At 40.6% G+C, this 16834-nt stretch overlaps 1 protein-coding gene across 3 annotated transcripts in view; it reads right to left on the bottom strand.

The window, feature by feature from the left end:
- Positions 1-115: 115 nt before the first annotated feature.
- The window catches only part of SHTN1 (shootin 1), a 64904-nt gene continuing 48185 nt past the window's right edge, over positions 116-16834 (bottom strand). For 2 of the 3 annotated variants that reach the window (XM_086751964.1, XM_086751966.1), the window contains exons 13-17: positions 14549-14658; positions 13850-13903; positions 11434-11554; positions 10362-10545; positions 116-2054 (exon numbers count right to left, since the gene is read on the bottom strand). In XM_086751964.1, coding sequence (XP_086608090.1) covers positions 1847-2054; positions 10362-10545; positions 11434-11554; positions 13850-13903; positions 14549-14658 — 677 coding nt within the window. In that variant the 3' untranslated portion in view covers positions 116-1846. The remainder of the gene's footprint in view (positions 2055-10361; positions 10546-11433; positions 11555-13849; positions 13904-14548; positions 14659-16834) is intronic. The other variant, XM_086751965.1, reaches the window with a different exon arrangement.

The raw sequence follows: 16834 nt of genomic DNA on the forward strand, positions 1-16834 counted from the left end.
TATCAATACAAGTGCATCAGTGCAAACCCCAAATGTAGGGCACAAAGCTGTAATTGGCATCACTAGGAAGCTTGCTTCACTCGGAGGCAGGGAATAACAAGTCGATTTCACAAGGTCTGGGAAACTTGTCAGGAGTCTTTTTAATAAGCAACAGTGAAAAGATAAATAAATAATTTATGTCCTAGGTAACAAACAGTTTAAGTAAAAGAAATACTTCTTTAAAAACGTCCGGGTTTTGTATAATTGGAAAATTTGCACATATAATACAGCAGCAATAATTTGAGGAAAAATACATATATAAAAGGTTGCATTTTTAAAATTCAATGTAACAGATACCTAAGTGAAAAACTAACCACCAGAACCAACTGCCCCCCAGAAATGAAGAGATCCACGAGAGACAAATTTCCCCAAGTTTAGGAATTATATGCAGTTCAGTAATTAGACCAAGTCCAAGATTTTCTTAGCAAACATGCAGAAAACACCAAAAAAGATGTGAAATTACCACACTCGTTACTATCGTTTTATTTTTAGGAAAAGCACCAGACAGTTGCATGCAGAGCCAAACCAACAAACTCAGAACATTCATCCTTCAATACTATCACTGTTTCAAATCGTTAAATGAAAAATAATCCAAGTGCATTCGAGTACTTGACCACTCAGTTACACCGATCTTTAGGTAAATCCCTGATTACATTTGTTCATTAGTTATAAAAGGATGAGATACTGTGTTGAATTTAAAGAGAGACTACAACAGAATTGGCAGTGGAGCAAATCAATTAGGTACCTATCTCCCCGTCTTCATAGGAAATAAGGGCTGAGGGAAACTGGGATTTGTGTCATCAAATACAGACACCTGAAGTGTTACCTAATCAAGAAATTAATGCCACCAGTGTGTAACAGGTTCAAAGCAAAGCCTGATTTGTTAGTGCTGTGAGGCTTCAGCTGGGAGTTCTCAAAATGTTGATTACAAATAACTTGCAATCCTAGAATGACTGAATCCCAAAGGTACTCCATGCTCACAGGAGCCTAGGATAACTTATCTTCTGCAGCAGCAAATACAGGCTGCAATTGCAACAGTTCCAAACTTTGCTGTGTAACACTCAAACAAAAGACAGGAGGTAAGTCCTTTGGAAAGCTTTTGATCCAAATGAGAGCACCAATTTCAACTCACAATCTTCTGACTTTGGCTATTGTTACCAGAAGTCTTGGTACCAAAATGACATGCTGCACTGCCCCTGCTTTTCAGTCTTTGGGCTAGCTGTCCACTGGGGAATCTGAAACAGAAGTGTTATGCTTGTGCTTTTAATTTCCTCAAAAGAGCATGTGTGGAGACAGCAGTAAGGAGACCTATAAGACCTTGGTTTAAGTAGATATCAAAATATTTTTAAAGCAATGTGTCTAAAACCTGTTTTTTTAATTATTAGTAATACCCCCCCCATACTAAAGCTGATGTGTGTGTAATCAAGCCCCTTCACAGGGTCTAAACCAACCTGTCCACTTCAAGAGGGACACAAGGGGCTTCTGGCAAGCTTTAGAATGGCCTTGTAACAAGGTATCTTCTCAACAAAATAATTAAAAAAGCCTTTTCAAATAGTTTAAAAGAAAAGGTAACTGACATTATCTAAGAAAATATTAACCATACCCGTGAAATCAAAATGGGAAAGGGATTTTGAGTGATACATAGTTATTTAACACTTTAATGCATGTAACAAAACTGCATACAAAAGACCATTTCAATCTCTATTATTGAAAACTGGAGCACAGACCGTAGCCCCTAGTAACACACCTAAGCGATTTACATGTCCAGATATCGATTCCCAAAAGTTACAGCCTTTCAGAATAACAATTAACAGTTAGAACTGTCTGCTTCTTTTATTTTCTCAGCATTAGTTTCTTTATGCAGCGGCTTGCTTTCTTCTTTCATTTTGTTCTGATTCAGTGTGTTTCCAGACATCTGATCCCCACTGGTGGAAACAGGATCTAAAACTACAACGGATTCTGTCTCTTTTTCATTGCTAGAAGGTTTTCTTGTAAATTCTGGATGACTAGTTGACCTAAAGGCAAAAGAAGAAATATATGAATACAGATAGCAGTTCACATAGTTAGAAGAAAGCATATAAATATGCAGAAAATCATTTCAATTATTAATAGCACGTATGACCAGGACAGGTGTACTAATGCAGTGAATAGATCTCCAGATTTACAGCTGTTACACAGAATCACAGAATGGTTAGGCTTGGAAGGGACCTTCAAAGGTCATCTAGTCCAACCCCCCTGCAAGGAGCAGGGACATCTCCAACCAGATCAGGTTGCTCAGAGCCCCATCCAGCCTGGTCTTGAACGTTTCCAGGGATGGGGCTTCCACCACCTCTCTGGGCAACCTGTTCCAGTGTTCTACAACTCACATTGTAAAAACTTTTTTCCTAATATCCAATCTAAATCTCTCTATTTTAAAACCATTACCCCTCGTCCTATCACAACAAGCCCTACTGAACAGCCTCTCCCCATCTTTCTTGTAGGCCCCCTTGAGGTACTGGAAGACCGCTATCAGGTCTCCCCGGAGCCTCCTCTTCTCCAGGCTGAACAGCCCCAGCTCTCTCTGGATGGCCTCACAGGAGAAGTGCTCCAGCCCTCTGATCATCTTCGTGGCCCTTCTCTGGACCTTCTCCAACTGGTCCATGTCCTTCTTATGTTAGGGGCTCCAGAACTACACTCTGCCGCAAGACAGGGAGGTAGTGGCACCGTCACCAGATTTTCCACCGTGGCTCAGCACCAACAGCCTGCTAGTGGTCTCACTGGGAGCAAGTCCAAATGATTTCTGAACGTTCACCTACTGGGTTTGCTGAAATACAGAGGGCGTCAGACCTGCATTCTGCACTGCAGAAATGGGGTTACGTCTTGATTGCTTGCAGTGCAGGGATTCTTGCAGATAAAAAGCCCTCTGAGCCGGGAGAGAGGAAGGAAAGGTCAGAGACACCAGGGTTATTTGTCGAGGCTGGCATCATGCTATAAACTCTAAAAGCACTTGTCTATATTCAAAAGCTTTGTATTAGTGTGAAAACGTGCAGGCAAATCCCTAGATTAGCATGAACGCACCAGCAGAGAAGGCAGCAAACACTGGGAAAGCACGACCTGAACAAGTTGCGGATGGGAGTGTTTCCTATGCCGTCGTAACGCTGCGGTATGGGCAGACAGGCAGCTCACAAGCAGGGGCTTAGACCTCCTCCACCGTGCTTTCCAGAGCCTGTTGGCCTGTGGCCCTGAGGGTACGTAACCAGGCTCGCTCAGAGGCCCATCTTTAGGCAGTGCCTTACAGAAGGGTATGGGCACAGTATAGGTGTCTGTACCCATACAGCTACAACCACCAAACCGAGCAGGCGCAAGAATCCTTAGCGCAGGAAGCTCCTACATGCACCAGTGGGTGTGTGGCTCCGCTCTCCCAGGAAGCCTCACTGTAGAGCTGCTGAATGCAACAGCATTTGCTAGTCCAGAGCCCTTTTTTATTTTTTTTTTCCCCCTTAAATTTGTCATGCTTACTCATAAGGAAGAGCCTTCCATACTGCTAAGATAACACCCTAGAAAGGAAAAAGTAGAATCAACTGGAGGCCAGAGAAAGAAATTCAGCTACTGGATCCATCTGCTCTGAACTGCCCTTTATTGTGACAGTCTTTGTCCTAGAGAAAATGACAAAGAAAAAAGAGGTCACCCCACTCAACAATTAGAGCACCGGGAGGAGAATGCACTGGCTCCCACCTGACAGGGAGAGAGTAAATGTACAGGTTAAAAACAACTAAATAATCACAAAACCAGCAGTTGTTGCACCTTCCATTTCAGAAAGGATTTACTCAGCTTGCTACTGAAGCAATGGATATAGCGAATGAAATTCCATGTTCAAGCTTTAATTACAAGAATTGTCTCTAACATTAGAACTTCGGTATAAGTTAATTAATGCAGAAATTGGCGCTAATAGATACAGTTTCAGACTCATTTGATTATAATCAGAAGCTAGTGATTTCATAAGGAAAATAATGCTTATTTTATGCAAAAGTTGCCAATCATTCCAGAAAATACAAGGTGGGGTATTTTGAATCTTACAGCAAATTAAACTTTTTAAAGCAGCGTAACCAGAAGAGGGTTATTTTTAAAAGTGCTACCTCTGAAAAGCTGATTGCCCAACACTATAAAAATGGTCAAAGCCATAAATGCCAAGTTCATTTTTATTTCACTTTGGAGGTAACTATCTTTCAAATCCCAACAGCTGGACTATTTAATACAATCTGGTGAATCAAAGTATAATTCTTCACTGGGCTCACAGTGGGGAGTCTGCATTAGTGTATGGCAGCATTCCAACAACTGATGCACAGCCAAACGCTCGGAAGTCTGTTTCCTTTATAACAAAAATGGATAAAACGGCAATCATATTTACCACCTTCAAAGGACAGAAAAATGAAAGATGTTGATATAAAGTAGCTTAATGGAGAAAACCAGTGATTAAATCAGTGTTTCAAGCATAAAAATAAGAATTACTATTCAGACTTCCTTCTGCTAGCATTCCCTTCTTCAAATCCTTTACGCTGTTGCAGCACCAGCCTAACAGTGCTGCCGTTGCAGCTGAGGTATTGTTAAAAATTATTAACCCTATTTATCAGGTATTCATAGCTCCTTTTCAATAGTTTGCCAAGAGCAGAATGCAGGCATAATAAAGTTTCAGTGCAAGAATGAACATAATTTTGATGCTCCCTTTCAAAAAACAGGTTTTGCTGCCACAAATAAAGCTGAGAAAAGCAATTAGTACAGATAGAGTTAGCCACGGTTTTGAACAATTACAAATTTGTCCGGCCAAGGTATTTGCATTTAGCTCTATGCAAAGCTCTTCCCTCATTAAGATTGTTAATGTCGTTATCAGTATTCTTGTTATTTGTCCAACTATATATTTAAGCCAGAAATTGAGAACCCAGTTCTATTGTACTCATGCATACATAATTGTTTGTAAGTCTGCATATATTTTTATGACTAAACACATCAAATCTGTAATATGAAATCCAGATTTACATGATAAATGCATTTTGGATTAATTGTATGGGATATGCAAAGTCCCAGGCAGTACTGAGGACTACTTGTGATATGAGAGTCTCAAAAGCAATACATTCCATTTGTACAGTTACAGAAGCTACAGAAGGTGTAAAAATAAAGGGTTACGCCCGACGGGCCTCTGTGCATGAGTACTGCTGTGCCCTTTGTAAATAATTTACAGTACAAGTACAAAAGGAGAAACTAAGGATCAGATTGTCAACTGGAACTTGGATTTGCTTTGTTTCCTCTGGTTATTATTATTACCTTGGTATTATTCAACCTTGCTCGGTGCTCTAGTCATTAAATCATTGTAATGTTTCCATTGGAAACCAGAATTTTACGTAAATATTATGGAAAATTTTATTGGATGAAGTCCCATCCAACTTTCCAACTGTATGTAAAAGCAGAAGGCTAAAGGAAATCATTCAAGGAAAACACTGTAGGAAAATCCATGTTTTTTACAGCATAATCAGAAAATACTGGCAAAAATCTATTCCAGCAAAGACTGGTTTTGCAAGTACATGGTATGAGCATGGGAGACTCCACGTAGATACTCTGCCCGGAACCTCAGCTGGTACACATGAAGTAATTTCTGCTACAAAAGCCAACACTAACATGGTATCATGTTAGGATACTTGGTCTTTCAGCGAGCTCCCTAATCTAGGACCCAGACATAGCTGTCATCTCTCTGCAAAGCAAAACTGCTTTCAAAACCAAATTAAAACTCAATCAGTGCTATTCCTTACTCCCTAATAGATGAGATTTGAAGCCTTAAGCCTCAGCTCTCCTGACTCTGATGCAGGCTAACAGCCCATGGTGTCAGCCTGTACAGGAGAGCGGGTCTCAGCTCGGCAGAGCAGCACCATGGTCTGCCTGCTGCGTGCCAGACCGCAAGAGGTGAGTCAATTTTAGCCTCACTCAAAAAATTTACTGAGAATAAAAGCCACAGATGTATTTATTAAATATTTCAGAATTTTTAACAAGGCCAGGGAATACAACAGACAGGACCAAAGGCTAATAATGAACAATAGTGAAAAATACACCAATTCCAAGTCCTGAAAGTCTTCAAGGAACAAAAAATTCCATCCCACTACAGCATTTGTCAAAAAGGAAATTACAAGGAATAGAAACGGTGACACCAGTGAATTAGTCTGTTGGTTGCCCCTCCAACAGTACCAGTGCTATCTGTAACACCAGACATCTGTGAAGCAACTGCAGGAAGCCTTCTCCATGTCAGGAATGCCTCTGCTAAATCTATCAGTGGAAAGGTAGTCAGCATAGCAGCGAGCAGACAATCTTTAGTATGCTGGATCAAGCCATGGCATATTGTTCCCATTTTTAGGTGCTTTTTGGAAAATGCTCAAAAAGATTGGCAAACTCATTTAAATAAGAATATTGGAGAGCTTCTACCTGCGCTGTACAAAAAGTACAAAAAGTCTAAGAAAAATGTGTGACAACAGCTTTTAAAAGAGTTAAAATTGAGGAGATCTCAAACTTCCAGAACATCCCATTGTTTTCTTCATTTGCTGTTCAAACTAAATTGCCCATGTTCAAGCTGCACTGGAAAACATTTGCAGTTCTGTCTAGCTAAGGCTGAGCTGCTTCCCGCAGAGCTGGTAGATGATTCAGGGGTACTAAGATTACAGCCAGGAGAAGGAGGACAAATCCTGTAATTGTATAAAATCATCAGATTAAGACTAACCCTCTCTGTGGTTCACTCTGTTAGCAGAGAACTCTGCTGCCCAGAAACAAAATGTTTACAGACTGCTGGGAAAAAAAAAAAATCCCCCAAAACCCAGGGGCAGAGCCAGACACACCTTTCCTTTCTGTGCCTGCACACCGCAGGGAGTCAGGGGAACTCTCTTTGCTCCCAAGGGAACTAAATTGTCACCTATTCTCTTTTAAGCAATTGTCACAGAATTACACTCACGCTGGGTTAAACATTTGGGAAGAGATTTGCAGAGGAAGTTACCTGAATGCTCAGGCCTCAGTTTCTCTCTAGGACACACATCAGTGATGTCTTCCCCCTCAGCACCACCTCAGCGAAACCTCACACATTCCAAATCTGCTTAATGGCAAACAATCTCCTGCACTGAAATAATGCCTCACCTAGTGGTTTGAAGCCCAAATTTTTATTCTGAATTAATTTTTCTGAGCTATCATCACGTAGTTTGATTACAGGGAAGTTTCAGAATCAATCTGTGTTTGTCCGTGTTACAGCCCTTTTCCACAATCCCTCCTTCGGCAGCTCACACGAGCGGCCCCACTGATTCAGCTGGAGGCCAGTGCTTTGGTAACGCTTAACCACGCAAGTGACCATACTATGAGTCCTACGTCAACCAAAGACTGAAATTCCTTACCCCGTGCATATTTAGGTTAGATTGTCACTGACTTAGCGACAGGGAGGATGCAGGATTTTACTCAGTGAGCTGACTTCTGTCTCTGTACTGTTCACAGATACATTTTCAAGACTGGGTGTTTTTCAAAGGCACGACCTTCTCTGTCCATGAGAATGGGTCTGCTCAGCTGTTACTCAATGTGAATAAAGAATGATAAATAGGGCTGTTGGCATTTAAATGTTTGTAAGTATTAACTCCTCCTTCAGATTACAAGCCTTAGTAAACTGATGGTACAGCAAATATCTCATGCACAATTGTCCCTAAGGTTTTCTATAGGAAGCTTTACATTAAAATCTAGGCAAAGAAAAAAGAACACACACTGCGCTGCGAGAGACACGTGGTAATTCTGAGCCACACAATCCTCCACTGGGCTATAAAAGGTTTGCTTGGCTGCTGCAAACAGTTGAAGTAGGTCACACCTTTGTCAGATTTCAAGGAATTGCAAATGATGAGACAACTGCATCCTTTTACCTCAGGTATGAATAAGGAGAAGAAGAGCCACAATAAATCTTTTGTATGCCTTTGTCGTTTAGGGTATCTGGTCAAAGCAGCACGTTGTTTGTTTAGTTAACACAGTCCACTTTAGGAAATAGCGTGGTGTGACAGGAGCAGACGTGTAGAGGAAAACAGCCTGTGCTTCAGACCAATGCGCTCGTAACACAGGTTTTTGGGGGGTTATTCACTGAACTAGCTCTCATGTGGCCCCTGGGCCAGGCATTAGAGACTGGATCATGTCTTCTGGTTTAGTTTCACCCATCCAATGAATCCAGGGATCCAGTTTATGCACTAAGACCACTCTAGGATACACATCAAAGCATAGTAAACGGGGACAATAGGGAGATTTGCTTCAGAAGTGTTCTGCTGATCCAAACTAAATTGTTAGTATAGGTGTACTCAGGAAAGCCTGGAAAACTGCCTAATTACAGAGCCAAGTTGTCAGACATGCTAGAGAAGTGAACTTCCTTCTGATGTCTGCTTCAAAGGGGCCCTGTTTCAAAACAGCACTTACACACCTTGGAGTCTGGCGGCTGCTTCTACTGAGCTTTGCTGCAAACAGTACCAGAGAAGAAGTACCAGAAAAACAAAGAGCAACTGCACTTCCACATGGTATGAAGCGTGGATTTCACTTCTGCTCTGCCCTGCCAGCCCAGCAGCAGAAGAGTACAAGAGCCCCAGCACCTTCACTCTCGCTGGAAAACTGTCCCCAACAATAAGCCTTTCCAATTAAGCAGGTTTACACCAGTGACTCGGTGCAAAGAAGCCCCTCAGCATGAAGGAATCTGGCCCACCACATTTGTTTTAATGCTTTAAACAGATAAATTAAAGTGAAATGTGTCTTTTAGGATGTCACTGAATAGGCAAGCTGAGAAATAAATTGAGCTTCACATATGCTTTTATAACACATAACAACTGTGACTGTCAACACAAGATCCTTTTCACTGTCAATTAACCATGCATTCTGCAAGACCTTGGGGCCCGCAATTATTTCATTTCCTTTCTTATAAATGCAATTTCCACTTAGTTTGGTGGAATAAAAGGTAGACAAAAGGTGGTAGGAGTGGCTGTATTTTCTGATTAAGGTTATCTGTTCAAAATTGTAGAAATCAACAAACTACAAACACTATTTTTCAGGAACAACCTCACCTTTCTGTCAGCAGTTCAAGAAAATGCAATGGCATTATTTATGTCAAATTAACTGTTGAACAAATCTTCATCTTTCTGATTAAATTAAAATGAAGATCACCTTTCTTCTAAGGATACTTAAGTGAAATAAAAGGGGAAATACATATGATTGGAAAAGGCATTCTGCTCTTAAAACTTGGGGCGAAATAAATAAAACTGGAGGGCACAAAATTAAATTGGTCTCTTTATCCATTCAAAAATAAATAGTAAAAGTACCTGCAGGAGAGTGAAGTAAATATCAGCTCATAAAAACAGATGCAAACTGAATAACCAGCTCATTTGTTGTGACTTACTCCTTTGAACTAAGCAATGGAGACTTGCTAGAATTGGTACTGGTTGTATTTTTTAACTGATAGACGAGGAAATCAGGGGTTTAATTAGACATGATTACACTATTCTGCCGATCTGATTTGTCTCATCTATTTCCTTTTCTTGAAGTGACAAACTGACAAACAATCTGGCAAGGGAACTGAAGCAAGTGCACAGCCTAATTTCAAAAGGAGCTTGGTATTGTTATAAAACAAACCAATCCTCCACAGGATCTGTCTGAAATAAATAATTCTGAAGCAGGTTTAACTCTTTGATGCTACACCGGCACCTCGGCTCTTCAATCTGTTGAGATGAAAGATTCCTCCACCTGTCTGTGCAAACACAGCACTATTTGGGGTTTTGGGGTGGGTTTTCTTGAAGCATATTAATATTGAGATTTCAAGGTAATTCAGAGTTTTTACCAACAAACATTTAAGAGTAATAGTTAGCACCCATTTTGATCCAATGGAAACCACCCTGCACACCTGCATACAGACTGGTATGACTTACATGAACTTCCTTCTGATGTCTGCTTCAAAGGAGCCCTGTTTAAAAATTGCTAGAATTAACTTTTTTTAAAAAAATCAAGCCTTAAGTATATAACTGTCTTCCCTTTTCTCTTCAGATAAAGAAAAAAACCTCAGCCTTACTATTCCTTGAAAACTCTGAGTTGTTTTTTTCTTTAGCAGAGAAGATTGTACAGGAAAAGAGCTTTATTTCAGAGAATTCAATTTCTGCTTCCATGTGAGACTGCAAATTATTTGAGGAGTCAGTGGTAAACAGCTGCAGACTGTACATTTATCCATTTAATCAAAACAGATGTTAAATCACTTTCAAAATGTACCAGCTAAAAAAATCTGGTACTAAAATATGTCTAGAAATCCATATTTTACTTACTGTAATGTAGGCTTGGAGCTCATGCCACCCTTAAGCTGGTTAGAGACAGCACCTGAGTCGGGTACTTGGGAAGCGAATTCTGTCTCCAGGTCTCTCTTGTTCAATGCTGTTTGTGCGGCACTGGCTCCTGAACCTAGCACAGGCAGAGATTTTGATTCTGATGTGGCCAAGGTTCCAGTGGGACCTAAAACCCAAAGAAAGTTTAATGCTTCTCTTATCCAGATGACTGGCCTAGAAACAACACATAAGCACAGCAGAATACAAGATAACACTAGAAATCAAAAGAGAATTTTAAAGACTAGCATGGAAAGTATCAAAATACCATATTTGCAGCTTCTGCTCTCCCTGCCAAGATTAACCCTTTCTTTTTCTGCAAGCAGGGCTTGCTGTGTTGACACAGGTGTGCACTCAATCCCCCTGCCTCCTGGGATGCCCTCACAGCAGTAGCCACTCACAAGTTGCCAGTGCTCTCCCAGCCTGAAGTGCAGCTGGAGTGACAGCCAGCCAAACAACAAAAAAGCCTGTTCTCATGATAACGAGTAATTTATGAACTGTCTATCTACAAAGTCGAGGCTAAAACCATACAGTGACATTAAAACCATCCGCATCTGCATGGACTCACACTTGCACAGACTGTGTTTCTGACTAAGCAGAACATCAGTAGTTCCTTACAGATGACGGTAGTAAAGCACAGCTTAAAAACTGCAGACCCTTGCTCTGCAGAAGAGGTTAACTCAAAACATTAGTCCTAAACCCTCATTTCTCTGGTTACCATTACTTTCAAAAGTATTTTCACAGTAGGCTCAGACTATTAACCCCAGTAACAACATCTGAGCTCCAGGAAGGACAGAGGAACCTGTGTATATATGGCTGTGTGCGCAGAAAAGCCTGACAGAGGCATCTCTTGGAGAAAATGGGGATGAAAAGCGACAGGTGCGACAGGGAAGTCACTGTAGAAGTAAGGGTTCTCCGTAATGGCTGAAATGGCAATGGTCTGGAAGAGAAAGTAAAGCTTCAAGAGTCACTTAACGCAGGGAGAGGAAGAGGACTACAAAGGAGTCCAGTCACTTACTGCCACTGTCCTGGTCAGTGGTCACTTTCCGGCGTCGCAGAACTCGTTCCAGCTCCGTTTCACTGCTGTCTGTTTCCAGGGACTTCAAGCTTCGGGAACTAGTGGATTTGTTCAATGTTTCCTACAGCAGGAAACAGGCATGAAAATCTCTCTGAGGATATATTATGCCTTGCCAAACATCCCATATGCGCAACATGAGAACCTTTCAAACTGCAGAAAAGAAACTGCAGAATTGCAGTTCTGGAGCAGTGTGTGAAGCTCTTTCATTAGTACAACAGCGAGCATCTGGGGCCTGGCTCATCGCTCCTCCTCTTACCTGGATTTCCCGACGTAGGGATTAACTACTTACCTACACCTTAGAGGGTTGATATCAGGCTTAGGAAAGATGCTCTGGATCACTAATAAACAAACTCTGATGTTTGTGGGGAACTGCCAAGTTTCTCCATCTCAAAAGATCTTTAAAAACCGCGAGAGAGTTATCCTGCCCGTAATTAATCTCTTATTATCAAAAGCCAAAGATCCATATTTTACTGCTCCAGCATGTTTTCTGGTTTAGCATGGTCCTGTGTCGCTACATCCTGGTGTGAACACATATCTGCAGAAGTCAGTATGTACCCGCTGCAACTGCAGCATGTTATTATACCCTATAATCTGCCATAAACCTGACCCTATGTCCACACACTTCATGGTTTCTCTTAGGCACAGTTAGATCTCAATTTGAAACAGTTTTTTATACATATATATATATATATACACACAGTTTTTTGTAAAGCAACTTGAGCAACCGAGTCACTGAAACTCTGCAATTTACAGAACATAAATGTGTTTTGTTTGTAACAATTATATGGAGGTCTAAATGAAATCCATAATTAGCATACTAACAACAAATGTTTACTCCATCACATCCCACCCCCATGTTTGTTGTCTGGCTGTGTATAACGATTGGTCTCAAAAATAGACTAGCACTGGATTTTATGTAGTTTGTCTTATACTGGAAATATCCTGAAGGGCTCAAAAGCAACAAGCTAGATGCAGAAGTACAGTGACTGCAGGTTTCTTTCTGCTCCCTCTGAAGTACATAATCAAGTCTCCCCTGATGTCAGTGATAGAGCGTCAAAGAAATAAAACACCTATTAGAAAATGAAAGGACCTTTGGCAGGATGACTGAGTCCAACCCTCACTGGTCCAAAGAGCACACCATATCAAACTACTCATATACTTACAGAGTTCCATTTAAAACAATCTCTGTGTTGCATTTTATTCCTTTTCTATGTAGCTCCACATTTCATTATGTGTCCTAATTAGAGCTTGGCATTAAGGTCTGGGGGCTTCTAGACCATTTCTTCCCTGCTTTCATTTGACTGAAGAACAGTAAGTTTAACGTGTCATTGGTGCCACACTTGTGACTTCTAAATCACAGCACAGGCTGTGGCTACGCTCTTTGCTGTACTGTCTTGTATCACCCAACACAAAACTGAAGTTATTTTTGTAAGGGTTGTTTAGGTGTTATCATGGATGATGAGAATGATTAGCCTTACCTGCTATGGAGTGGATGTGAAGCATTTTGCTTCAATATAGGCAGAATTTCACAGTATTTCAGCTTACAAAGGCAAGATTTCACCTGACATGACAAAGTCGCACTTCAACTTTAAAAGCTTCACAGTCACAGAAGTCAGGGAGCAAGAACTATGGCTCCTTCTGACTGTTTGATGCAATTTTAGCACTTGTGCAAAAGAAGCAACCAGTTAAATGAGCAATGCAAGGTGTAAGTAAAAGACAGAACAGCAGCAAACTTAGCACATTGCTCTGAGCAGGACCAAATCCAGGCCTACTGCTTTTATTTAGTGATAAATGGGTATGTGGACATGTGGACAGCTATCCAGAATAATTTTTTTTCTGCATATAAATGCAGACAGATTAGAGAGCTCTTGCTCTATTTAGGCTACATTTACGCTAACAAGAAATCTGGTGCCTCAGGACAGAGTAGGAGTTCAGAGCAGTTGATGAGGAGCACCCTACCTCTACTATACCTGCAGTTCAGGGGCTTTACTTTGGACCAGATTTATTCAGCTGCCTCTCCGTCCCTAAGCATCCCCACTATGAGTGCTTGGAAGGTTTCCAAAGGATCTATGGCAGGTGCAGACCATAACGTCCCCTCTAGCGGCAGGAATGTACAAATCCAGAGCAGAGTTAACAGGCTAGTTTTCTCCAAAATAAATTCTTTTAACAAGATCAAAACCAATCTTTCACTTGGACCAAAGTCAAAAGTAGAATCAGGGGATTCTCTCCAAAACTGCTGTACAGCTTCAAACCAAAACTCTAATGCAGAAGTTTCAAATACTCAGCTATTTTTCACAGAGGCCCTGTCAGTTCAATGAGAATAAAAAACTGAAATAGAAACTACAAGTTTTCTTACCAGAATCCCTTTCAATTCTTTCATTGCACTTTCAGAGGGCTTTGGTGTTTCTGGCTGTAAACAAGCACAACACATGCATGTTAAAATCCACATGAAATGGACCATGACAGACTTTGTACTTGACAACAGACATCGCACAAGGTGTGCAGTTGTATTATGTTCCTCTGCTCTCTCCTCTCCTTGGCACACGGCTAAAATTCAATCTATTTTCTTATACAGATGAAGGGAAGAGTCTTGGCTCTTAACGCTGTGAATCACAGCCTACGCATAAGAAAGATAACGCTTTTGTGAAGATGGTAAGCAATATTTTGTAATAGCCACATTCAGGTGTTAGCTCTAAGTGTTGCATTAAAGAAAGAAATACTGCTCAACACAGTCTACTTCTTGCTCATCCCCTTTACCCAACTCAGTTATTCCCCCTGTGCTTTTTGTTTCTCAGTAGCTGTTTGTTTACAAGATGTTTGCTTTCGGTTCCTTTTTGTATCAAAGAAACTGAGCTTCTGTTTACTCACTGCTGGCTTCACTTCTTTTTCTGTTCTTCATATATACAATGCTCTAATTCATTTTATTCAAAATCAAGCAAAGCAAATGAGGTAACCAAGGCAAATGTATTCTTTTGAGTGTCTTACAGAAAGCCTGATTTATTTTCAGGGTAAATTACTGTACTGAGATAATATTGCTCTGCTATTTATTCCAAACCTTTGTTTTAGGTCTGCTTGACTGGTTGACTGGTCTCAAGTGAACTCCCTTTTTAATTCTGTCCATCATTTCTTCAACAGCTTGTCTCTTCAGATCTGTAACTTCTTCACCTGTTCCAAAAATCAGTACAATGTACTTAGTTACACTCCTTGCAGCAAGTCTTCCTGTCTAATTTTCCCCACCACAAAGAGACACTTTACCTTACACTGCATACATCTACACAGTAGCAGAAACCAGCAGCCACATCTCTAGTTATCAGGATTTCTGGTTTCTGGATTCAGCGCTATTAGAGATCTTTGCTATCAGCTAAACTGTCCCAAGCTCTTCAAGGATAAAATGCCAGTTTACACACATTGAGGACCCAGCCATGGACTTCCCAGATGCCAAACTGCACTGTCTGCAGAAGTCTGGAGAGAAGCTGGGCCAAGATCCTAAAAATTGCAAAGCTCCTACAATTGTTTGGGAATTGCAAAAGCTCAGTGCTATAGGCTGAAGCACCAAGGACTGAAGAATACGGCCCCACTTCTACTATACCTCTTCATTGTGGCTTAGCAGAAATTTCCACGGCTTCACTGACACAGGACTAGTTGATAATGCCCCATGGTGAAGTCTCTACGCAGCCCATTACAGGACTAGCACGTGTCTTGTATTTCACATGGGTTTGAGAACCTTGCTGGAATGATACACCAACAACTCAGACTGAACTAAAACTACACATTCAAAGAATACTGCATCAAGTTAAAGGGCAAAACTTAAATACCATGAAAGGCAACAGTTGTTTTTTCAAGAGATTCAGTATCAGGACTGCAAAATATTCAGCTGAAATGATGATGAACCTAAACTTCTCAGTGTTCTGGATATTGTAATAAAAGACATTTAACATGCCATACCAAAAAGGGAAAAAAAGAGTACTTAAAGCAAATACATTGAGAAATACAGCGACGCTATTCAAAGGTGAAACGCTGTACCTTACATAACAGGAATTTTAAATAGACTTCTCACTTGTCAGGGTACTTTTGATGATTCATAGAAATGCAGTTTCTATATTGTAAGCTGATTTAATGTCAAGCTTTAATTTCACAAACAAGCTGTTTCAAATATAAAAGCTTAATTGGTGGTATGGGATAGAATCCACTCGTTCTAAGTCCTTAAGAAGGGTCAAAACAAGCCTCAAGTTGGATATAACAACTAGATCAGGAAAGAACTTTCCTCCTTTTTTCATTTTTATTTTAAGAACAGCTCAACTATTATGAGAAGAGGCAGTTTATATGTGATTGAAGAAAGGTCAGAACTGTTAGAAGTTTGCTAATAAATAATGAAAGAACGGGGTGTAGAGAACTTATAGTGAATTTCATACTACTTCCTGCAATCACTGTTTGTAACAGTCTCAACAAAAAGGTGTAATCAAAACATCTAGGACGCATCAAGGTAAGGAAACTTGATAAATGAAGGCAACATAACTGAACTTTTACTGAAAGATAAGACTGACTTATCAGAGATCTTGGTACAAGGTCACGTCTGTAATTATTTTCCCCAGACCAACAATCTTATTTCTCTCAGACTGGTAACTGGTTCCCAAAGATTTCCCCAGGGACCTGTCCAAGTCACCCCTTTCCTCAGCTCCTCACCTGAAATATGGGAGAGGTAATACTTCCTTTCTCCCACTTCCTCCTTGTTGGCCCCATCCAACAATCCAGCCATGCTTACACACCATTACAGTCTGCTAATAGTGATTTTTTTTTACTTCAACAGTTACATCCTATACCTATAATTTCAGCCAGGTTCCCTTCTGCAGCCCCCTTCTTTGTTTAAGTGACAGCAAATGAGTTAAGCAATTCACCGCAAACAAATTCCTGCTGTTACAGAAGGAAGAGAGAAACAGCAAGAAAAACCTTGGTTATTTAACTGGCAATGCTTGTCTAACTAGCTCTGACTTCAGGCACTCATGATCATTTGTAACACTGTACTTAACTCCTGTTCTCAACCTGCTAAGTTTCCAGCTTCCATTAACAACAATAAAACGCAATTTCAGCTGTTACTTTGCATGCAGAGCCACCTTAGTGCAAAATTCTGTTTTATTTAGGTTTTCCTTATTATCAAAGGATTAGCACCACAGTCAACTCCAAGTGGTAATTTCATAAGATACAAATTGAGGGATGAAAACTGAAGCATTTAACAAACTAGTTCTGCAGAGAGGCTCTGGACAGAAAAAAAAAATCACAAACAAGAAGGCATTTGGAAGCTGGACACTTCCCTATATTGTCCTGTATATAATCTGCTCTCTGC

Source organism: Chlamydotis macqueenii, chromosome 7 (genome assembly GCF_036417535.1).
Source record: "Chlamydotis macqueenii isolate bChlMac1 chromosome 7, bChlMac1.mat, whole genome shotgun sequence".
Lineage (NCBI taxonomy): Eukaryota > Metazoa > Chordata > Aves > Otidiformes > Otididae > Chlamydotis > Chlamydotis macqueenii.